This window comes from Clytia hemisphaerica, unplaced genomic scaffold (assembly GCF_902728285.1).
Source record: "Clytia hemisphaerica strain Z4C2 unplaced genomic scaffold, Clytia hemisphaerica genome assembly, whole genome shotgun sequence".
NCBI classification, from domain to species: domain Eukaryota; kingdom Metazoa; phylum Cnidaria; class Hydrozoa; order Leptothecata; family Clytiidae; genus Clytia; species Clytia hemisphaerica.
The window spans coordinates 426,264-452,271 of NW_027104175.1; the positions used below are offsets into that span (position 1 = coordinate 426,264).

Consider the following 26,008-nt stretch of genomic DNA (forward strand, 5'->3'; position numbering starts at 1 on the left):
CCCTTCACTTTTCAGGTACCCCCCTCCCCGAGCAAAAAGTACTTGTTTATTAATTAATCTAGGGAATTATTATAAGCCACGGATAGTACAAAAAGGATTTAAAACAGGTCACAAAGGTACTTTACTTTCGATACTTTTCACCATTCTTCTATAAAAAATTTTAATCTTGGGTCCATCACTTTTGCAATTTTAAAAGTTTAAGTAAAAAGTATAGAGTGTGTTAATGGGGAAATTTATGTGGACTTTTTACACTGAAAGATTAAAGAGATGATTAATCATTGAGTAATTTTGGCATGCACTGATCTACGTCACATATCTTTCTATGGACTATGGACTTATTTCCTGTAAAACTCATTCAAAATAATTGTAACCTGAAGTTACTTTATGTGAAATTTATATATAAAATGATACATCTATCCGCAGACACGTATATCGTCCTTCCCAGGACTCATCAGTGCAGCTCGGGTAAGCGAGCATAGACTGCTGTTGTCACCAGAGTGCTCAAAACACTAAGTGGTGAGCTTCGAAGCAGTATGTAAAATAATAGCAGTTTGCATACAAAATTTAACTAAAGCCAGTTTATTTTTAAAAAGATCGTTAAAATCTGTTAAGGCACGCTTGTACTGATTTTTCAGCACTTTTAGCTTTTTTTATTAGACCTTTCACCAGATTGAAAAAAATAGGTATCTTTACCCAAAGGATTTTCTTACTGTCGCCATTTTCAAAAAGCTCACTTATTTTGACATTTTTGGTCTCATCTATTACATTACAAAAGACAAATAACAACCTCGTATTTAAAAACTAAGCAATTCATATACGCTGCTTTTCAAACTATACCGTGTAACTTCCAATAAACCCCCTTTTTTTAAACGCCTCCTTGAATGAACGCCTCTCTTAAAAACCCAAAAACTTAATAAACTCCCGGGCGTTTATTCGAACTAATACGGTAGCCAATTCTTTTTAGCCTTGACTGTTCTTTCAGGATTTTATTATGTATTGGTTGTGGTTTAGTTCATCTTTTTATCCATCTCCAAAGTTTGATCTTAAATCAAATCTTTCCAAATTATTCAGAAGAAAAGTTTTTTTTGGCAGATATCAATGTCGAATGTAGGTGGTATAAAGAGCAGAGGACTTCTACATTTGGACTTTGGAATTTTTTGATTGTTTATTTCCTGAGGTTAATCTTGAGAATGTCTTTCTTCTGATTGTCGTGTAGAGAATTTTAGTTTCGAAGATGGGCCGTGGGTTTACGGTAGTAAAAGTGAAAGGGGTGCGCTATGATGCCGAGGAGACGCCATCAAACATTAGAAGGGTTGTTAGTTTACGCTACTCTAATATGTCTTATGATGATTTCATATCATACACTTTTTTTTAAGAACCAGTAAAATTTTGCTGAGGTTCGGCTGTTCTTATTTATAGGTTGTAATTGAGGTATTTTAGGCACTATACCCGATTCTTACTACTTTGACCCCTAAATTGCACGAAATTAGATTAATTCCAGGCTTAGCATTGCTCTTAAATTGTTCTTATCTTGGAGATTTTGAGCCTCATTGTTCTTAGAAAATTGTTCTTATAAAGAAATAGTGTACCATAATTGACGTCAGCTAGTTGTCTGATACAGGGGTGTTTTTTTTTAAGTAACAGGACTGTGTCTAATGTTGTAAATCAGTCTTGTTTTCTTATAAAAGGATAAAAATCCTTTATCTCTTTTGAAACGGGTTCGCTTTGTTGAAGAAATTTATCATTTAAATCCCATTCTGGTCCTCAATTTTATCATTTCGACTTTACAGACTTCATTTGGATGTAATGTACAGACCGTTTTAATTAGTGTTATATATAAATCTGTAAATTACACTCGTAGTAGACAAAGTCGACAACTAGGAAGTGAAAGTAAAGTTAAGAAAAGAATTCGCTGTTTTGTCAATTAGGTGATTTCCAAAGCCTTCTCTCATCTTCAATAGAAAATGTTACATTACTGTAAAAATCAATTTGCTTAGTTTGGTTGTCCCCTTACTTTTACTATATGCTAAAAGTTTAAACATCTAGCAGGGTTTAAAGCAGTTGCAACTTTTTCTTCCCTTTTTTACGATGACATCGAAAGAAAAAAACCCAGTTCATATATTTATGATATAGGAGGGCATTATCTTGGCAAACCTCACTTCATTACATTGCTTGTAATGGACTTACTTTACTAGTAATTAGCTTGAGCAATTAAAAAAAACGCTCAGAAAACGTTTTGCTTCAACTATTAACAAAAAATAGATAATCAAAAAAGATACATGATAATCTACACTAAGCTTAAGTATTTCTGTTTGACACAAAAAAACTTTGATGCAGGAGTAAAAGAACTACTTCTAATGTGTCTGACGACTCGATTTGAGTTTTCAGATCCTACTGCAGATATCATATTATCTTTTACACACTAGATAGACTAACTGCTCAAAGATTTCCCGTGGAAGTGTATCCAGTTTATTTAGTCAACTAGCCCGCCATGTTATTTTATAACTTACCTTAGACTTTCGAACGTTCGAATTTCAAAACATTCAGCGGCTAACGATCAAAATATATGAATATAAGATGGCGGACTAGTCAGTTCTAAAACTAGACACAACTTTTATGTATGGAAAGCTCGATCCAGTCAAAATGTTATAGATCAGTGAGTCCTATGTTTTATGGCGGCTAGAATGTATTGGTAAAACATTGATTAGAAAATGTTTTCTTTTGTTATTTACAATATATTTTTTTAATTTTGTTAATTTTCTTTTACTAAAAACTCTCTATTTATAAATAATTTTTCTTTTAAATTTTTCTTTTAAATACTAAGTTTCATATCTTTCCACGATTTTAATACTTTTAAATTCTCTTAAATTTGTAAAATATTTGTAAAATTCATTTTTAACTTTTTCGTATAAATTGTACTATAAAATAAATAAATTTTAAGGAATAAAAAAAAGTAAAAAATCTCTAGTCTATATAAAATATATGTACACCCTTCGAGGTATAAATTATTTTCTAAGATAAATATAAATATTTACAGTATTCACAAGGTACAAAAATATATTTCTATTTTGTTTCTAAATAAATAAATAAATAAATAATGCATTTTAAATATAAAAGAAAAAAATAAATAAACGTTAATTTTAGGTAAAAGTTATTAAAAATCAACTATGGTGTTCTCTGTCATGTAAATCAATCCTGTTTCTGACTTCAGCTATCAGATTATCCCAAAGGAGTTGCAGGTCTTCAGCTTGCCGTCTAAGGATAGGTACTAGATGGTTCTTCATGTGTTTACATTTATTTTGTTGGCGTTTGAATCCGTGCTCTATATCCTTCACTATTTTGGATGTTGCTTCCTTGATCTTGTCATCATTGACTTCATCTCTGTGGAGGCCACAGTAACTGGTGATTTTCTGTAACGAAATAAAGAAATTAATTTGTTATAAATTTTGAAATAGGTACTTGGAAAGTTTTGGCAAAGTTTGAAATAAGTCATCTTAGCTGGTTTGTTTTCCTCTTGTACGATACACCTTCAACGAGCATAAACCTTCTTCTAAAGCAATCATTCCAAAATAGAACAAACACAACGCATCGAATTCCACTTCCTGGAGATCATGTTTCTTAGTAAAGGACATTTTTAAGAAATGACAGAAATAACATTGTAAAGGAAAGAATAAAACTTACCAGAAAAGTTTCATCGAGATACTGAATAATCAAACGCACGTCGATTCTCTCTTTCAGATTATCAATATTCAACTTATTCCACATGGCTCCGTAATATTCATCAATTGTTGTCGCTTCCTGAGTTTGAGAATTTTGTTTCGATAGCCGATATGTTTCAATGGCACTATCTTGATACGTTTTCAATATCACTGAATATATTTTCAATTGTATTGCTGATTCCTGTAGAATGAAGAAAAGAAGTTTAAGAATGTTGACTCCGAAGGACAATAAAATGTTTCTGGTGATTTTCTATATATTGATAGGAGAGTTGGAGGCTTGTATTGCCTTTGTAAAACCCTGAAGCCTAGTAAAGCCCTCAATAAAATGTTTAGATCGTGTGATGAAATCGAAATATACATACCGCTGTACTTCGGCCGGCTCTGAATACTGGCAACTCAACTTTCCATAAAGCAGATTGATTGCAAAGTCTTGATTGACCTTCGATTGCAGCATCCAGTGCGACTTTACCAATTGATTTACGTACTGTATTTAACTTTGGTTCGAATTCTCGCATTCTTTTCATATGGTATTTATCATCATCACCACACTCTTTCCGGTTAAAGCCATCATCGTTGGATCTGGTTTGTCTAACAGGCAAGGCTGCTGCCTGCACTACTAACAGTAATAATATAACTAAAAAAAAGGAGAAAATAAATATTAAAAGATTGAATTTCATAAAAATCATACTATAATTTCAGAAAAAGAATCCAACAAAATTTTGCCAACAATCACACACACACACACTCTTACACCCAAGCGACTAGAAGTGATTCACTGAAGGAGAAAAAACATCAAAAGTTTATCCAATTGATTGTATACTCAATTCCATGAATTTTAATTAAAAAAGACATTAAGTTTGTAAAAATCAGTCAATCTCTGAGGCTGTCTTACCTCTAACGAATAAATTATGCATGATGATTGATAGTAATGACTGTGTTCAGATTCTTTTATAAATGGCTCGAAACCTTTCGAAGCTCCTTTTATCTCCTCATGAAGTGATAGGAAAATTGCTGAGACAAGCGAAATTTGTTTTCTTTATTGTAGTTACGTATTTAAACAATGATTCTTTTGTTTCTCTCTTTTACAGTAAAAAACTCTGAATTGTAGCTGTGATTTCCCATGGAATGAATTTTCATTTTACCCTTTTGTTATTAATCATGCTCAATTTGAAAATACCCCTCTTTATTTTTTGATACTATCATGTAAGAAAACAGTTTTTAACTAGTTGATTTCCTTTAGTGCTTCGTTATATGATTTTGGCCATTAGCTCCTTCAAATTATCCTAATACACCCCTGTGTCACAGACCCACTGGGACCCCATCATCACTGGAAAATTCTGCAAAATTTTGGTCCCTGGTGGGAAAATACCCTGGAATTTCAGCCCCACTGGAAAATTGACTTTGATTTCATCCCCACTCGAAAATGAATGTCTAAAAATTGCATGCAAAACCATCCCCACTGGATTTTTTAACCTTGGAACAATAAAAGTAATAAAATTTCTATCCCCATTGGGATTTCGATACTAGTAGGGATTTTTATCCTCACTGAAGAAAAAAGTTCCACCGGGGCTGTGAGACAGGGGTGTCCTAATTGACTTTAAAACTCTGGAGTCATCGAGGCAAGCGACTTGATCACGCCTCTAGTCTCATAATAACTTGAGTTCAGATCAAAGTAAAAATGGGCATGCGAAATTTGCAGTCAATTCTCAGTATTTGCCAATGTTTAAATAACAGAATAGTATTGCTTTTTAACTTACCAGAAAGTTTCATCTTCAATTTCATCATCGCGTTCAAGTTTTTCTTCGTGGTGTTGATTTTACTCGAATATAAAATCTTAAAGCGTTTGAGTTCGATTCTCGGTAAGATTTTGTTTATGACGATTTCTTCTCGGTCTTTAAACTCTTCGTTTTAAAGTTTTTCTTCGCAGCTTTGATATTTCCTCGAATATAAAACTCTTTGCGTTCTCTTTATATGAATTCGATTCTAAGTAAACTTTCTTGATTTATCAATTTCTTCTTGATGTCCTTATTCTATGAAGGAACATTTGCTGAATGACATTCTCTAATTGCGTTACCTTTATATAAGAATTTTAGGTGAACCTACTTCGGTATTTTCCCACTCGACCAAACTCTCACATAAGATAAATTATGCCGTTGCTAATGGTGATGTCATCGTAATGTCGATATAATTTGCCATTTCTAGTGGAATAAATTATCATATTTAATCGTTTCCGAACAATCTTTCCCTTTCTATTAGAAATAGCTTTCTCTCGGGTCTACCGAGAGATTCCTTAAATGGTTTTTAAGCTCAAAACATATTTAATTTCTATAGGGAACATTATAATTGGCCGATTTCTCGGAAATCTCTTTTTTATGTTTTTTTTTTTTTTTTGCTGCTGGTACTTTTCAACTCTCTATGAGCGCAACTCTCATTTTATTCTGAGTAAAGTGAGTTAGCATAAACTAGCTATTACATCAGGTTTCGTTTGTGTTTCATTCTTTCTCGCTATAGCTTTTATATTTCTCCCTGTGAACGCTGAAAGTACATCTAGGCATTCCCACAGTTTTCAAGGGGATCTACAACGTCCCCGATATCGACTGTATTGTCATGTGAGGATCAAAGTTCATGTCAGGTTTCCTTTGGTTAAGGGGATCGTTATAAGACCACGTTTACCTTCTGTAGCCTTAAACCTAACGTCGTTTTTTTCAATTTTTGTCGTTTTTCCCCTCGATGCAAGATAACGACCAGCACCAAAAACAACCGAACAAGGACCAGTTTGATATTTGATATCATTTGATATTTACTGTACGTATTTTCTTTAATGAGAAAGTATGCGAACATTTTTGAAAGATGACAGTAGCGAAAATCTAATGCCTTTTCCCTGTTCGGTTCGGAGATGGTGTGCAAAATCTATTGGGTATCGAACATCAGAGTGCAATTTTTAATTTTCCCCTTTCAGAATTACTCATCGCTTCTTTTGAGGATACCTACAAGACAAGGTAGTCTTTTGCATGTTTTCCAATGCAAAGTGCCTGTTGGCTCAAAAAATTACTATCAGCCCACGTAGTATATTAAAATGGACAGGGATATGAATTTTTTTAGCTCAAGTTTCAATGGTCTGATCTTACTGATGAGTAATGTAAACAAGCATTTAAGGAGATTAGCAAGTGCAATGCAAGTCTTGTTGACCTCCTTTTCTTTTTTATAAAGCCTAAAGCGACCAAAATGATTGCAAAAGAATTATCTATCCATAGATTATATCATTTGCAAATTCTTTGTCACTTTAGGCTACTCCAACTCACGCTCAAGGCTGATATCTTCTAGGAAGATCTTTTGTTTGCATCTGGTTCTCGATTATATTTAGTATAATTTTGGAAAGGATTAGTGACATTTAGTTCAGGAAGTTTTATCATTTTTGCAAATGCTAATTAAAGAAGGATGTATGCATATTTTTGAGGTGACATTCAAGCATAGATGATCGCTGAGTAATTTGATCAACGTATACTTCCACTTTATCGTTTGTTTGTTTCTACAGATTGTTTTGATTGGCATCTTTATTAATATTTATCAATGAGATTAAACAGTTAGAAAATGTCGTTCTGACATGCAATTGCTCGCTTCCTTGAACTGCTATAAACAACACTTCTTACGAGGATGCATTGATGGGATAAATTTTCGCGGGGATTAAATTTTTCGGTTGAGCTTATCCCGCAAAATTTTTAGATCTCGCAGGGGCTAAATTCGCGGATCACATTATCGGGAGAAATTTTTATGGTTTTGTGTCTTTTTACTGCCAAATTATGCATACTGGTTATTATTAAAATACGCGTTATGAGCAAAGACTTATAACCAAAACAAGACGTCTAACCATTGTTTCACCTTAGTTAGATCTCATCAGATAGCGTGTTATTGTTCTTCTAATACAATAAACTATATCTACAGGGTTTCCGCATAATTAGTGAACGAAAACAATCAATTTTGCCGCGTCAGCAATAAAAACAATTGTTTTGCCGAGTCAGCAAAAATAATCAATATTACTAATTTCTCAGAATTTTCGTCAAAATTTTCAAAATGGCTGAAGCAGAAAAACTTTGATTAGAAAATTAGAAACTCTGACTTCGTTCTAATCTAAATGAATGTGAAAATGTTTTACTGGCAATCAAATCATCTTCGTAACAGAAAGATACAAATTGAACTTTTATGATATGGGCTCCTCTCCTCAAGTGCTAAAGGAAACCCGACAGCCTGATATATCAACATCAAAACTGCCTTCTATATTCATATCTAACAGTTGATCGTCAACAACTATTGGAAACCAGAAAGATGTACCCAAAGATGATCAAATGATGAGCTTCAAAGACTTTAGGACACTTTTAAACTTTTGAGGACGACCTGGCCTACAGTACCAAAAGACAGATGAGTTAATGTGAATGTAAATGTTTATCATTTATTATGGCTGATCACTTTTCTACTTAACTTTGGTGTTTGCAAAACTTGCATAAAAAGGCTGATTTCATAAATGGTGGAATGATTAACCCAATCTTATTGAATTCATACTCTTGACATTCAATTAAATTGATTGGAAACTTGAGAATATATTTGGTATTTTGAATGACATAGTACATATATACAAGATGTTGATTGACTATTTTAATATACCTATATGTGTTAATATCGATATTGGAATGAAGAAACGAAGAAATAATAATCATGGTACTAGACACTCAACTAGAGGGAATCGTGATATTTTACGATGGACTTGAATGACATACAAACATTTTTTAAACTCTATTTTACTAAAACTATATCTACGATATAAAACTGTACTTTTGGGTACCTAATAAGCTTCCCCTCCCCCGCTAATAAAAAAATTCTTCTATCTGGCTTATTCCAAACCCCCATTTATTAAGGTACCCAAGAGTAGTTAGAGCCTTTTATGAACCTTGTTTTATTAAAAGTTTTAAATTTTTCTTTTAAACAAAGATACTGCCCAGTGTATATGTTTTTTTTATTCTAAAATGTTTTGTTAATCATATTGTTTTGAAAAGATAGAATCAATGTTTGGGTCAAAGACTGATAATTGAATTGAAAAATTAAAGAATTTTTTTTCACTCAATTTTCAATATTTTGATCCAAACTTTTGAGGAGATTCTGACATAAAATTTTAACAAGTCTCCTGTTATTTTTAATGCCTGTTTGATCATTTCACTTTTTTATGACACCTTTTGATAAAAATTACAGTACCATAAAAATGTGAAAAATTTAATGAAAAATGATGGGATTGTTTTGACTCATCACTTCCTATTTAGAAAATAAGTACCTTTAAGGGAACTAATTTTGGGAATTTAGGCGAAATTCGCCAAAGTTTGTTCCTGCCAAAATTAAATATTTTGCTCACTCGCCAAAATAAGTTCCCGCCAAAATCAATTTTTTTGTTTCCTTGCCTAAATAACCCTGAAATTCATCAAAATTGCTCAAAATAAGGCAAAATAGAAGAGATTTACGCTGTCATTCGCCAAAATTAAAAAAATTCACTATTCGCCAAAATAAGTTCCGACCAAAATTAAAAAAAATTAGGATATTTGCTGCCTGCCAAAATTAGTTCCCACCAGAAAAGGTTCCCTCAAGGTATTTGAAAATTTTCAGAATTTGTCAACCATTTCCAATCAAGACCAAAATCACAAAAATACTTGTAATTTTTGTTAACAACTATCAGTCTCGAGATTTGTAAAAAAAATGTCTGGACACAAATGAACAAAGTAACTCATGCATGTAACATATCTTTAACCAGGACCCTAGTTAACTGGCATAACACAATCTAATCAAAAAATACAAAATCATTAATTTATTGTTTGGTAATACTGAGAAACAAACAAAAAACAATTTTCAAATACACAATACAATAATAGACAAAAATAGGCAATTCTTTTGAAAATAGATGACCTGATTTAATTTTTTCTGAGGATTAATTGACGATTGAAAATGATACTTAGATGACAAAGTATAGACAATAAGTCCCTTACGCTACATTAAAATAGTTACACAAACAAATAATTTTGGTATTAACAGTCAGAGCATTTCACAATATTAAGAACTACCTCCAAAATTACCTCTCAAAATTAATTTCATTATGATGACTGACTGATTAATTTATATAGTTTGCTTCTGTTTGCTTTCTATAATTTGTTAAAATTACCTAGCCAAAGAATTCATCTATATAAATTTGTTCAAGATTATCTACTGTACAAGCAATACTTTTTTCATTTGCCAGAAACCAGTCTTGCCAAATTAAAAATCTGGCACACTGTTTTAAAAGTAATATCCAAGCTTTCAATACTCTTTCCATTTTTAGCCAATTGAATGTACGTTATTTTTGTAAATCTCAGATTCTGTCCATGAGATGGCAGATGGCGCTTATTTAGTCAATGACCCAGGCATAATCAATTGTATATTTTAGTCCACTTTCTACAAATGACATACATCACAATTTCACGGTTGGGGTACCAAATATTTTCATATATATACTGATGCAATAACCCTCACAATTTCAGTTTGTAGCCTGCTGTGAGCTAGTCTCTAGTGACAGTGTGAACAATACATTATCCAAAATTTAAGATATTCCAAATATTGTTAGTGTTAGTAGCAATCTTTTCATCATCGCTGTTGATAATTCTAATCTACCAAGTCTACCAGCCAAGCCACATATATCAAGATATCCAAAGAATCCATCCAGTGACAAATTGATTCGGTGTTATAATAAAATAGCCAGAAAATTAAAGTTATGATTCAAAAAACCATCATTGCGACAAAATATTTTTCAGCATTGGGTGTTAGATGTATATATTTCAATTCTAATCACAATACATCTTGTTTGTTGAAGATATCCTTGATTTGAAGTCGCCCATCTGTTTTTGAAATGCCTTTTCAAGGAGCAGGATATATACAGAATTTATGGTTGATTATTTTGATGTTTTTTTATATTATATATATTTTACACCTAAATAAATTGAAAAAAGTTATATCGAAATCAAATGAGCGATATTAAACCGAATACTTTTCATCTGAACAAACATAAAGCCAGGTAAACTAACTGAAAACCTTAATTTCCAACAAAACACAGTCTGACAGTTCACAAAAAATAGCACAAAAACATTGAGCCAGGCCAGTCTGAAAAGAGCCAGGCCACAAAAAAGAATGGTATGGACTTAAAGTTTGGTCATATTACAATGCTAGAAAATTATTTTTAATCATCAAAAAATTCTCTAACATAGTATTTCAAAGCCATTCTTTGGGTCATTATAGCAAATACACAGAAACCAGTCAGCCATTTTGTTTTTGCGAAATTCCTTCCTTCTGGCCAAAGTTCAAGGTTCAAAGAGCAGAAATGCAAAGAATAATTATTCTAAAATCAAACCAATCCAATTTGTTGACATATTTCATGATAATTAGACCATAATTAGCAAAATTACATGGACAAGTAGTTCCAAATTTGGTGGCCTTCGAGTTTTGGCGGCCATTTTTTTAAATCTTGTCGGCAACTAACGTGCGGATCAAAGGAAATTTATTTTTATTGTTCGAACAATGAGATAATTTTGCATAATTATGCGCTTAGACGTCTTGTTTTGGTTATAAGTCTTTGTTATGAGGGAGTGTACTCTCGGGTACCTAATAGCCGTCCCCCTCGCTAATTAATTTTTCGAAAATTTTCCACCCAGGACATTCTTATTCGAACCCCCCGCTTATTAATTTTTGGGAAAATGTTTTTGAAAGTTCCCTCTTTTGTCCTAATTCTGCTGTATTAGCCTCCTTTTCAAAAGTTTTCCACCCAGGACATTTCTATTCCAACCCCCCCCGCTTATTAACTTTTGAGATTTTTTCCAACCCCCCTGCTTATTCCAAACCCCCCGGCTATCAGGTACCTGAGAGTAAGTGCCAAAAGAAAACCACCATAAAGACACTATGAAAGAACGAAGAAAAAACGAGAAACGAATAAAAACGACAAAAAACGACAAGTTACGACAAAAAACAAAAAAACGAAAATAAAGAACGACATATTTGCGATTCATCCCTCTTAGTTCTATACGCTATTTAACCACTTACGGTTTAAAAGAACGCATGCGCAGTTTGTGGGCTCCAATAGGATCATCCACTGTATGTTATTAGCGCTTCTTTGATACCAGTTAACATTTTTAGTACATGTTTTTTTTATATAAGCATTGCACTTATAAGCATATCTAGGTTCAGATATGGGGAAAAATTAAGCATATATGGCAAGCATTATTTGAGCCTACGAAAAATGTTTTTTTCCTGATTTTTGCTTTTTTTATCTGGAATTTTACGAATTTTCAGTATTTCCCTAAATTTATGCTTTAGATTTAAGCATCCCCGCAAGCATTTTTCAGCCTTATTAAGCTTTCGACCTAAGCATCTCTGAGCCTGTTTTCCGACTTTTGTATGCTTATATAAAAAAAAACATGTAGTCATTTGACATTCTTTCAGCTTTGTTTAAAACAATTGCGCCGATAAAACCTTTCCGAATTTCTATTGAGACTTAATTTCGCGGATGACACCCCAATCCACGAAATCTGCGAAATTTAATCCCCGCGAAAATTTATCTCACTAAAGTGGGACTTTAGTTAAGCACGTTGACGATCACCCCGTGCGATGACATCACGGTTGCTATCTAAGAGGATATCCAAAACTAAGAGAGTTTATTTGAAAGGGTGTTTATAGCAAAAAAATTTGTCCGCTAAATGGAGGTGTCCGCTAATTGGGTGTCCGCCATTTGGAGACTTTTTTATAAGGATTTGACTAGGAAACGGCCGGAGAAAAATGTTCTGCCCGCTAATCAGAGGTGTCTGCCTTTTAGAGTGTCCGCTAATTGGAGGTTCTACTGTACTTAAACACATAATAAACGAAAACTGATGCATTTTAATGATAAAGCAAATGAATAATTCTTGACCTTTGATCCCTTTTCATAAAGGTTATTTCCCTTAGTTGGTTGTCTTTCTTTGTTTGTTTTGCCGCGTCCAATCAGTCATCCGTGGAAATGTTGACAAATCTTCAATGACATAGCCCTATGGACTTTCCTAAAACTTGCAAATCATGAAATGAGTTAATTGTGACTTTTATAACATGCCTGATTGGCAAAATACTGAAAAATGATATTCTTTGCAAAATATCGCGTAATTTTACTCTATGAACAAACATCCAACGATTATCTCGAAAATGTCATCATATCATAATGTTTCGAATATGTAATTGTCTATTTCAGTTCGCAATTAAGCAATACGGAATTTCAGCGGATTTCAAAAAAATGATTCAAATCATGCACAAATTTTGGTGAGTGGAATTGTCCCTGTCCATATTGTACCTAGTCATAAACGATCCTATCGTCTATACAAAGTCACTAAAAAGAGATGTAGAGTTTAGGAGGCGGGCTCTAGTGGTGAATGTTTGTCCTAAATTTGCTGCAATTTCTTTCCATGAGCCTCCCTGAAAGCTTCAAACTCCGCGCATACTTTAGACGTGCAAACTTCTACGAGCAGCGAAAGTAAATGTCTTTCAAAACTCTTGAAGAGTCATTCGCGAAAGTTTATGCTTACGAAAAATTCTCCACAAAATAGCAAATCTGAAAAACTTTGAATAAAATGTAAGATTTATGGCACTTTTTAGCCTGTTAAAGCCTAATAAGTCAAAAGACAAAAGTTTCAAGCCAAGCGAAGAAATATTTTTCCCCCTAAAGCCTTTTTTTCATGTGAAAATTTTCATTTCTACATCTTGATTTGCAAAAGTTTATGCTCGCAAAAAAGATTTTTCAGTCAAATTCGCGAAAGTAATGTCTTGCATCATATCTCTGTGGTTTTGAAATTTCGTGATTTGTCGACCTCGCAAAAGTTTCTGCTCGCGAAAGTTTGCACGCCTAAAGTACATATTTTCTTGCATTTACTATCCCTCCAACGTCTATCCCTTAAATACATTTCAGTGAGTAGATAATTTCATTTCTCAATTTTTTACCCCGAGATCGAGCTTCCTTGATATAAAAGGATTTTTTATCCCTTGGGCAACTGAAAGTGTAAGCGATTATGAGGCGTGACAGGAGAATAATATATGAGACGCATATCGCTGGTCGGTCGAGATTCCCAGCAAATAGCAATTTATCCGCTGGAAACGGTCACGTATGATTAGTTTCGTGGTTTACCTTGGAGACTCAGACAATGAAGTGCAAAATAACAGCTGTAAGCTAAAATGTCGTACGAACTTTCTAGAATTTCCTATTGTGTGGTTGATTTTTCTCAAAGGTTTTTACCCGACTACTTCTAACTAAGAAATTAGGGTGGAGGGGTTTCAAGAATATTTCACATTTTTGGTTGATTCAAAAGTCTTCCAGTTATAGTGATATAAATCAGAGATTTGTGGTCGTTAAATGATTATCGACATACATTCCACTGATTTCTTAATGCAAAAGTTTTGATGCATTTGTTGTTATGTGTTTCATAGTTGTCATGGCTACGAAAAACGAAACAGGTGAAAATTGAAGCCTGTGTAGATTTGACCACAAAAAGTCTCATCCACCACGCAAAAACTTATAAAATGCCTAGAAGAGTTTTCGACAAGCAGAAATATGCAGACTATTCTTGAAATGACCCTACCTTCACGATATCTCGACAAATTATTGATAAATTAGGGGTGGAGGTAATTCTTTATTCAGTATATTTTGTTGTTCCATAAATCAGAATCTCATTTTCCAGCACTATTTCGGAAGTATGAATTTCGCTTCTGGGTTTTCTTCAGCGCTGGCTCCAAACAGACCCTGCTCTGAATCAGCAATTTCACTGGTTTTGTAAATACGGCATGGGTATTTTTTACCACCTTGACGGCCGACGGGAACGTGCCGCTAAAGTTTGAAAAGTGGACCCTGTCAGGTAAAATTGGAACCCTAGATAGATTATATAGATAGATATTTTCCACCTCTGTTTCTGAAGTTGGACTTTCCATGGTTGTAATTTTAAATCATTGAATTTCATTTGTGAATACTTCCATCACTTCTTCCAAAACTTCCAAAGTTGACATTTTACATCTGGCGCTGATTTTTTAATCGGTAGATGTTCGTAATATTTAACATGGATAGCCCAGTGATATAGGACTTTTGATTGTTTTCACTGGGTCCACGGCCAGCAGTTTTGGCAAGGATTGAGCCGGGATTCGAGCCCGGTATGTTATTTTTCCAACTGATTTGATGTGGAAATTTCGCTTGTAGGTACTTTCCACCTCGCTTTTGTAGTGGGAATTTCTTAGGCACTTCGTTCTCTGAAGGGTGAATTTACGACTTATGGGTGTTTTACACCACTACTGTTTCTGGAGTGGGTGTTTCACTAACAGTTGGATTTTCTTTCCGTGTATTTTTTTCAGTTCTGTATATTTATCTAAACTTGTTTTGCTGGATTGGGAAAACTTTTGACCAGTAGACTAATAGTAGTTCACACTAGAAACTGACGAGATATGATGCAAGATTTGAAGGTGCCTTTTGCAAGCCTTGTTAATAGCCTATTTCTCTACATACAAAAAGAAATTACTCAGTTTTTAGGAAGTAGGAAGCGTAAAAGGAAATGGTCTGATTTCACTCAAAGCTAAATGACTAAACTGATTTATTACTGAGCTGTTTGAAAAGAAGTGTAATTTACAGAACGACGCATAGCTTTCCTAAAAAAAAAACAGGGTGGAAAAGCTAATCTGCTTCTGCATATCTAAACGAAAGAAGATCATTCATTAATTACTAATTACTAGTACAAAGACAAGCAAATAGTTTTACAAATTGGGGATGAGCTGTAGCCTGGATATCCAGACCGTAAACTATTTCACCGTCTAGTTTTTTAATATTTTGTCTCAGGTTTACGGTCTGGTTGAAGTAACTCGTCTGCAGGGATATCTGTCCCTACATATGCGAGTGTCTCTAATTGGTCAGTACGCGCCCAGTCACTGAGCAGAATTTTCGCGGGGTTTTTGATATTTTTCGATGCGCGCGCATAATTTATGGAAAAAGCTGACCTTGCAAAAAAAGATAAACAAATGAAAAAGAAAACACAAGTTCATTTCTAAACAAAATGGCCGCTGGAAAGGAGCCTTTATAAATGTGGCTGATGCTTTGATGTAGTTTAAAGTAGTTTTGAAAGTTTATTGAGTTTGTAAAAGAGGTTTTATGGTAAGTTAATTATGTGTGTCTGCCTGGGTTTCCAAAGTTTTGAGATTCTGTCAACAAGGGTTTACTCACAGACTGTGTCATTCAAAACTGTATCAGACTTTTTTAGTTGCACCAGACTCTAAAATTTTAGAAACTTTGTATGTTGAGGTAAGAGTGTTTTTTTCTGAAATTTTGAGTCTGGATACCCAGGCTAGATGAGCTGGAGTTTTTATAAGATACTTCACTAATTGGTCATTTGAAGTAATAGAGATGACGCGTTCTTTAGAAAAAGTAATAAAATTGTATTCATTACATCTTAACGACCAACCAAATCACATAAGAGCTTGTAAAAACTCCAGCTTGTCCCACAAATTGAAAATACAAATTTATGTATCAAAGGAAACGTTACTTGTGCTTTCAAATGCCTAAACTTAAAAAGTAACAAGAGCGAAAATTCGGGCAGAAACAATTCAATATAAGAATTCCCCCGTGTAAAATACCTCAGCAATTCTACCGATTTTACAAAGTTTCCCGAGACAAAAATGACTCGAACGTTTCAGATAGTGTACGAAACACGTGAGAAACGAGAGGATTTCGCAAATTTCCATAGGGTAAAACCAACAGTATGTTTAAAAAAAATCTGCTTCATTTAATAAATATTAACAAACAACGGGTGACTACATGAATAAGCTTCGAGTCATTTTTGGCCCATGCCTTGCTCTTTTGTTTCGATTTATTATGACGTCAATGTAACAAGACTCTCAAAAGATTAGTGGTTTAAATTACATCTCAAAACATAACGGTATTATCAGGCATACTTATAACAAGACATTTTATTTATAAGCACATCCATCAGCGATAGTTATTACCTTTAGAAAGGTAAGGGCGTTGTTTAATTAATTCTATCAAATGTTTCGGCAATCAACATTTGATTCTTAGTTTCCCTGTGAAGCCTTGGCTTCAAGATATTCTAGAGAATATGTTCTTGTCTAATTGTCTAATTAGTGTGCGCCTATTTATTGTATAAGAGCAAAGATATTAATATCCCGGTATAGATTTGTCAATTAAAGCGTTTTTTATGAGAAACTGATCATAGATTATCATCTATCTTGTCGCATAAATTATACGATCACTTTGACACATAATTTATTTAATATTACGAGCTTTCAAATTAAGGGGAAATTGAAATAGTCAATTGTTTGTCATTTTTATACATTGCAGTTTTAAGTAAATCCAAGTTGAACTATAATTAACCGATACATTCGAATGGGGCAGTGTAATAATGACATCACGTAAGCGAAAGCTGTAAACTATACACTGCTTAAATCAATTTGAATGTCAATCCTCGTAAAATGTATCTTTCATCAGTTTAAAAATATTTCAAAATATGTACAATTTTTCACGCATATTTACAATTCGATAAAATATTAAAACTTCTTGTAGCAAACCTTATTACCAAAATATATCAACAATCTTACGTATTTAACATATAAACCATAAAAATAATTTTTGTCAAAAACTCATTGAGTTAAGATTTTATTTTATTTAGAAGCAGTAACTGTTCCAGTTTCTTAAATCTTGACCACTCTCTCTCCCAGTATGATTTCTTCGGGAGGGGGGGGGGTGAATACTGGGTTAAAACTCGATTGGGTTTCATATTCCCAATATTTCATATTCAAGTCAAAACATTCGGTAGGAGTGGACAAACTGCACAATATTTTGAAGCGAGGAATTCTTTATTTGATTATTTTTAGCGCGGACAAAATAGGAGTATAATTTTCCACTGGGAACGATATTTTGGCCAATTTTACCGGTGAAAGGGTATGTTAGAAGGAGTGCATTTAAAATTTTTACTTCTTTTATTTCAACGCGAAGTGTTGCAGGAGGAGAATATTACTGATAATGTAATCATCCAGTTTTTCATTTTTTGCTATTGCAGAATTACTTTGTCAGTAACAAAAAAAACACATTAGCTTCGATACTTGTGTACGGAAATCAAAATTAATTAACTAAAAAGTGTTTATTGATGTAATTAAGTAATATGAAGGTGTTTTTACTCATCAATCTGACACAGTGCTGCAACGCCGTTCAAAATCAATGCATCAGGATGGTGATCAGGATCGCTCGGTAAGACCAACGAGGTTACAAAATTTGTGAAATTACAAACCAATGAATCGTAACGTTTAGATGTTTGATACAAAGGGCACAGATACTGATTGGTTGGTTCATCTTCTTCAGCATTGTATGGAGTCGACGCATTTTCGCCCTGTCATAAGCGAGACAAATAATATACCATAACAAATTGTAATGAGAAGTCATTAAGGAGCGTGCAAGTAAGAAACAGTAAGCAAAACATTAAGCATTGGGAAAATAAAACTTGTAAACAAAATACAATCGAAACCGCATGATTCCTTGTTATGGTACAAGTTTTTTTTATAAGAACATCCAAAATTTTTGAAGCTTTGGAATGTTCTTAACTTTTTGAGTTTCATCGCCATTTTTGCCCATTTTCCTAAGAAATTTGGTATTTTAGAGTCCGCAAAGCCTTAAAATGTTCTTATATAGTTTGTTCTTATAGAAAAAAAGTGTATTCATTATGAAATCAACCAGCATTGAAAAAACACGCCCTACTTTAATGTAGAATACAGGTCAAATGACTTCATAACAAATGATTGATTGACACTAGAAAAGTGAAAATCAGTGTTCGTCCTATTTGGAAAAAACCGCAATATAATAGTTTCACTTACCGCGCATGGTATGAAATGAATTTCTGGTAGACTTTGAGGTTTCGTGCCTGCGGTACATTTTGTTATAAAACGGTTCTTGTTATCCCATTTTGCACCGTCCAGGAAAAGTCCGAAAACAGAAATTCCCGATTCCAAATGATTGCTCGCCTGTGTATTAAAAAGAAAGGAAATGTGAATAAAATGACATAAACATATTAATCAACTTCATCAATTGAGCAAAATACCCCAATTGGGAGATAATCCTTCTTCAAACTACGGAAATACAAAAGAGAATCTTTCCTAAGGTCTCTTAGATCTTTTCAGTCAAGACTTGCTAAGTAATTTATAATACCACAGGGTCTTAGTTTTGAGCTCCCCATTATTCGCTATTTTCATATTTCTATGACTGTTGGAACGTCTCCCAATGCCTTTGCTTCGTCTCCTATCAGCACGTGTTCTGATAAAGGTATATTATCCAACTGTATACCTATATTTACTTGATATGTTTCATTATAAATCACCAGCGTAGACACCGTAGCGTAGTCCCTTGTCTAGTAGTAGGGGGAAATTTGTTCGTTTTTTTGCGGTCGCTCGATTTTTTTAGTCAAAGCACTTGTTATACATTTTTGGAAAGCTAAGGGGTAGGGGAATCAAAATAACTTGGGTGCCAATTTTTTTTCGGACACTTTGGTGTGATTTTCGGACAAATACGACGGTCTCAGGCAAAAATCATAGGGTGAAAAATTAATGAAAATTTTAGCTTGAGAAAACGTAGACCTGTTGTATATTTTTGGAAAGCTCTCAAATAATTAAGATTAGAGATATATTGCGAGTATAGGTGATTTCTGTACCTAACTCGAGATATTAACCCTTAAAAACAGTGTTTTTCAGCCAGAACAGGCCAGAAACAGCTGTTTTGTCCAGTTTTTGCGCTTTCGGAAGCTCAATATCTCGAGTTAGGTTTTCCTAGAAATCAAAACACATCATTTGTATGAAAAAATTGAAAGTCGCAGCATGTGGTCTCCTAGCAAATAAGAACACATATTTGTTAAAAACCCCTTCGGCTGCTTCTGACATTAGGCCAATTAAATTTCTTCGAATTTGTTCAGTATAGCAGATGAAGAAGAATTTTTGACAGCAGTAAAAAAGCTAACCGTTTGATAGGGTCACGACAGAACTCTCATCCATTATTCCATCAGGATTATGGGCAAGCTCACTCAATCACTCTCTCACCACATCCTTGGTAAACCACAACTATTTGCATAAAAGAAGCTTCCCTTCAACGACAAGCTCAGGCACAACATGGTAGTGATCCATGTGCAAAATATTTTAATTCATATATTTCGAAAATGGTCATTTTTGACTTCATCCAATGATTGGAGAGCAAGAATACACCTTATTACACCTTGGGCAGAGAACTCTCATTTCCTATTTAAGAAATAATCATGGGCTCGTTCCCTTACGTTTTGACACGACAAAATATAACTTGGATAGAAAATATCATCATGCATTTTTCGGGACAAAATCATCTTGTCCCTTATAGCTGTTGCGAACTCTTGGAATCCATGACACCTTTAGCAGCTCGTTTAGCAGGATGCAGCAAAAGCTATAAAAAGGCTTTAAATCAGAATTTTTCGCGAAACAACATCTTCGACAGCGCTTTAACATCCTTCTATCGAATTCCCAAGTTAACAGATCTGAGATTTGGTATTAAACTTTAATAACGAGGGAATTTTTTTAAGTAGAATACATAAACATTGCTGTTTTAGTTTCCGAACGCTCAAATACAACGAACGAAACATTTGATTTCAAAATATCCTGTCAAAACCGGTTGACACATTTTCTAACTATCAAGTAAATGCTTCCTTGAAGGAAAACATTGGTTTGGCTGAGATTCGACTATCATCAATATAATGTCTTCCCTCCGGGTGTACCTGACGTACATACGAAACCCGACTCTAGTTATCTTAAACGGAAAGTAGGATCGGTAAAGACAAAAGGATTTTTATTATAAACTGTTGGACATTGGCCAATTTACATTTTATTGGTAATTAGCATCAAACACCTGTTTTTACTACCGGGGTCAAATTTTTCCTGATCGCAGTTCCTGTCCGTTCAAATTTTCCCTCGAAGTATTGAAAATGCACCTCCGAACAATAATTCACACTTAGTGATGTATTGACCTCGCAAACATGGGGGTGGAAAGGCAGCTAAATCAGGCGTGGGTATCCTTTTGATATCAAACTTTATTATTTAGCTTCAACTTTAGCTTCGTCTTTTTTCAGTATGACCTACTTTTACTTTTCAAAAGAAAACTGTTATTTTACTTTATAGAGAGTGTCTGTGCCCACAACTTCGAGGAAACATGCAGTGTTATACTGTTATAGAGCCCCACTCCTTTTAATTTCAAACATCTATGAACTTGCTGAAAGGCTTTAAGCATTTAGATGCGTGGTGATTATTAATGTCTTCATTGGTCAATTAACGAGCACTCTCGTTACAGTAAATGTAATTGAGGTTTCCATAGTAGGTTCACTCGAGTAAAAAATTGATAATGAATAATTCAACTAATTCGGCACAGCGCATTTGCGTCACCCCTTTACCAAATAAAAATCAGCCGCAAACCCACCCGATCATCAAATGATTCATTTCCGCAAAAAAGAATCCCATGCCAAAAAATACCACGCTTAAAATGACAAAATAGAATCACAGATACCAACTCGTCAAAAAGTCAAGTACAGTCGAATACACGTAGGCACACCTCTATCAACTCAGACATGCGTAGAAATTTCCCACTCTGATAAAGACTAAGATACAGAAAGATACTTGAACGGTATGTTGGTGTATTAAATTGAAAGCCAATGCAAACCCAATCTTAATCGCTAAAAGTATCACTGTAATCTTATCATTATTGTAATGTTATCCTTTATCAAAACTACACATACAATCTGTTTAATCTTGTCCTCTCCTAGACAAAGCTTAAAAGTTTTCCGAGCAGTTTTTTACGAGTTGTTGATAATGATAAAGTGGCACTTACTGGATGTTTACTCTCGGGTACCTAATAGCCGGGGGGGGGGGGTGGAATAAGCAGGGGGGTTGGAAAAAATCTCAAAATTTAATAAGCGGGGGGGTTGGAATAAAAATGTCCTGGGTGGAAAATGTTTGAAAAGGAGGCTAATACAGCAGAATTAAGACAAAAAAGGGAACTTTCAAAAACATTTTCCCAAAAAATTAATAAGCGGGGGGGGGGGGGTTGGAATAAGAATGTCCTGGGTGGAAAATTTTCGAAAAATTAATTAGCGGGGGGGGGGCGGCTATTAGGTACCCGAGAGTATTAGAAGACTCGGTAAAAGAAAAAACAGAGACCTTAAACCACATCCCTACATCTCTAAAAGAGACAAACCTTGTCGTTTAAAAAGACCCTCTAGATCAAATTATAGACTGAAGATAAAAAAAAGTTTTAACCTCAGCCTCAAGTAAAGCACATGTTGGAGAGGAGGTTTGAAATAGTCCATTTCCGGAAGTATGTCTTTAGTGTACCTTATGGAGATAATGATAGGGTAGTTAAGGTCTTATTGATTTGTGAGAAAGATAATTGGGTATCAACCACAGTTTCAGGAATTCAGATAAAAATAACATAAACAGAGATTAAAAAGAGAAACGGTCAAAAATGATGTTCACATTTCTGTTTGTTTGATTTCGTCAGAGAAATACTAAATGAATGACAGGCTATGACGTTTGCCAGTGCAATCCCCTCTCTCCAGCTCAAAAGATTCGTGGAAAAAGGAATCAGAGACAATCAAAAAAAGAAAAATTACATTTATTAACATAACCTTAATTTAGAAAACATTATGTAAAGGGAGCTGTAAGCGAAAAAAAAACTTGATGAGACCAGCATGACACCTCAGTGAATGACACGGACAGAGATAGGTCAACTAAATGTTAAATCAAATGCCTCACTCCCGAATTACTCAACCCCTTTCTTTCATGATGAGAGATGTCTCTTTCTAATCGCTTCGTAATATAACGGGATTTCACAATCGTGAAACGTTATGTATTTTTCCCCGTGAAATCACCAATAACCTTGGGTCTTCATGGCCCCCGGCGTGTGCATCGAATTGAGGGGGCCAAAAAATATGTCGCCCACCATGGTTGGGCGACGAAGAAAATTTTCGACTTTTTGCCCTTATTTCACCCCTCTAAACGGTATATATAAGATTTTTCAAAGTAAAAAAAAAATACTTTGCAAAATATTGGGGGGGCCATGCCCCCCCCGGTGACGGGGGCAATGGTCTTTGTCTTATCACGATCACAGGCCTGGTATATTTCAGAAGGACAGTCATCAGGGAGTGATTACCAGTTTTTGAGGTTTGACTTACCATTGTTAAGTAACGAGAGCATCAAAGCGTTCTTAGGGACTTTAAAACGCACAATGTTGGATTTGTGGCGATGTCATACCTAAAACTATCGAACGAAAGGAACAATTCACAAAAACATGTTATTTTACCTGGAAAATATTCAATATTGATGACTCGGTTGCTTGTATGACGTTAGCAGTGACGTAATGTTTGAATGTTAATGCATCAGTTGCTATCCCGTGATCCCTTGCGTGCGATTGCAAAACTGCCGTTAAGATACCTAAGAAAAAAAGATTGGCATTTTTCAGATAGGTTTCAATATCAATTTAACATTTATTACTAAGGTTTTTGACTAGCACAAAAAGGGTGTACAGGCATGTTAGTGAGTTTCGGGGGTGTTCTCTTGCTTTCGTGATGTCATGATTAATTTTGCTGGAGAAGCCTTAAAATTGTTATAAGCACATGCTATCTTCCGACCGAAAAGCCTACTAGGAAATCTCGCAAACATTATTCCACTAAATTTGCCTCCGCCATATTATTATTTTAGAGTGTTTTACAAAACGAGTATGTAGTGGGAGATCAGCAAATCCCTTTCGCCAACCAAATAATTTTCAGGTATCTATTTCGAGTTCCACGCGATTATGACACGCTTATCGACAAGAGGAGATTAACAGCCACGTTCTAAGAGGAGGTAGTTAAATATATATGTACTTTTCTATAACGTGGGTTTGCAAGGGGAAATTGGCTGATTATTACGTATGTCAATAATGTGGTAATTTGAAGGCAGGCTTTTTGTATGTGACATGTCCAGAAATGAAATACTGTTTGGTCTTAAGTTAAGCTTGTTCCATCACACGAATAACAATTACAGCCACACTGCCATAGCTACCAATCCATATTCAAGGTGGCGAAGGCTAATTTTAATCGCCAAGAAAGCAAGGAAGGAAGCTGTTTGAAACGTCAAATGTTATTTTGTCATTTGAGAAGCATGCTATGAGTCAATATTCCAATAAGGGTACAATGCAATCACAGTCACACTCTTAATGCTTTTTTTGTCTGTCCTTGTAATCGAAAGTTTCCTTTCGTAATACTATAATTCGATGTCAGAAAGTGACGTCGCAATAAAGCTTCGTGACGTTGGAAACGGAAAAGTTTCAACTACGACAAGTCGGAACTAGTCATTTTCCATTACAGTTTATCATTAGTTTAATGGGCTTTAATTATATCCTGACGTATAGGCTGACCAAAATTCTTGTAATTTTGATCAAGAGACTGGGTAAGCGTGCAATAGATCAAGGAAAAGTTAAGCTTGTATACACACATCATCACGATGAAGTTTTAAGGGGCTAACTAGACTCTGTCCATTGATTTTAAAGCCCCGAAGGGGCTAGATCCGAAGCTCCTGTATGGAAAATGAAGGCACTTATTTCTCATCGAGAACACGTGTTTTTCAAACAAAATTTGTAAACGCAGGGCAAACTTAAGGCTTCCCTACAAAGATTCTTCTCTAGCTCCTTCGGGGGTTCAAAAACAATGACTCTGTCCCATTAAATTTTGATCTTGATGCGAAGCTTTATATTGATACGTTTTATACGTTCACTGCCAAGTCTTTTCCAGAAATCGAAAATTCAAGACCTCTTAGAATTTTATCGAAAATTTGACTTTCCAAGGCTCCTGTGGCCTGGGTTCTGCTTCGAATACCTTCAAATTGTATACCCAATCGACACAGAATTTCAAGAATGCGACAATAAAAACCAAGCAAAATCTCTGTATCAAAGGTTATGGCCCTTTGAAGAACTTTGATTCCTCAGTTGGCAGCGAACAAGTTAAAGATTTGCGCCGCTATCAAGACGACTGATGCATCTAGTACTAGTAGTGAAGCGGGGGAAAAGGGCAATCTAATAGTCGGTAAATTATAAATCAAAATGGGATTCGGCATTGATCAAAGGACTTTAATAAAGGATTTATGCAATTTCGAAAACCTACGCAAAAGAACAATTTTTTTAGGTAATCTACCCGTTAATTACATAATACACAGCTCCGGGCTTTTAGTAGGAGTTTTGCAACGCACAAAACAAAGGAAAATATGACGTAGACTGGTCTCTGTTAAAATGAGATGGAAATAATACATCGACAAAAATGGGAAATTTTGAGATGACATCTGAGATATTCTGTTTACAATTACTCCTGATGTGTTTCCCTAATGTCTTCTTAGTCACAAGTTTGGTCAAATTCCAACCAGATCCGTCAAATTTCAATTACCTTATCGGGGAAAACTTCGTCGGGGAAAAGTGACGAAATTTTGGCCAAGTGACGAATATTTTTCCCCGACGAATAATTTTCCCTGACGAAAATTTTCCCCGACGAAAAACCCTATTTTGAAATTAAACTTTTTGACTAGACCGAAGAAAAAATAGAGAAAATTCTTGTTTGAAAAATACCCCAGGGAAAATTTTCGTCGGGGAAAAGTGACGAAAATTTTAGCAAGTGACGAATATTTTTCCCCGACGAAGTTTTCCCCGATAAGGTATATATTAATGACTTAATGTTATGATCCTTTCTATGACGTTTTTTTGAAGATGATGAAAAGTCTAACAATCAACACTCAAAAATGAGGAACATTTTCAAGTCGACAAATACCACCTAAGGATGTGTTTTGGTGTTTTTAGTCAACTATGAAATATTCAACCGTTCATATTAGGGGTCCCCCCAGCGGTTTGCGTGAATGCGTGAATGGGCTTTTTCACTTGCGTGAATTAGTGAAAGAATTCCCCCCGAGTATCACTTCTTCACAAAAATGCCATTTTATGCTTGAGACGTATGTACTAAATGTTAAATCTAGTCTGAATTAGGATCCTAACCTAAGAATGCTGTAAGAATGCTGTAAGAATATTTTAGGATGATTTTCCCAAAAAAGTTAAGAATATCCATGATGAAATGGATTTACACCATTCTTATAAAAAAAAGCGTGTATACCGAATTAAAAGATTCGAATATCATAAGTGGGCTGATTTTAGCGTGTAC

At 34.5% G+C, this 26,008-nt stretch overlaps 2 protein-coding genes across 2 annotated transcripts in view; both read right to left on the reverse strand.

Moving 5' to 3' along the window:
* Positions 1-2,753: 2,753 nt before the first annotated feature.
* On the reverse strand, positions 2,754-5,619 carry LOC136814354 (uncharacterized). The gene is made up of 4 exons (XM_067070877.1): positions 5,477-5,619; positions 4,082-4,353; positions 3,682-3,900; positions 2,754-3,410 (listed from the first exon to the last, which is right to left on the reverse strand). The coding sequence occupies exons 1-4, from the start codon at positions 5,502-5,504 to the stop codon at positions 3,162-3,164; spliced, it is 768 nt and encodes a 255-aa protein (XP_066926978.1). The 5' UTR covers positions 5,505-5,619; the 3' UTR covers positions 2,754-3,161.
* A 12,210-nt stretch (positions 5,620-17,829) lies between these two features.
* Positions 17,830-26,008, reverse strand: part of LOC136814355 (dynein axonemal heavy chain 6-like) — a 63,725-nt gene continuing 55,546 nt past the window's right edge. The window contains exons 51-53 of the mRNA XM_067070878.1: positions 23,134-23,264; positions 18,648-18,794; positions 17,830-18,166 (exon numbers count right to left, since the gene is read on the reverse strand). Of these exons, the coding sequence (XP_066926979.1) occupies positions 17,954-18,166; positions 18,648-18,794; positions 23,134-23,264 (491 nt within the window). The 3' untranslated portion in view covers positions 17,830-17,953. The remainder of the gene's footprint in view (positions 18,167-18,647; positions 18,795-23,133; positions 23,265-26,008) is intronic.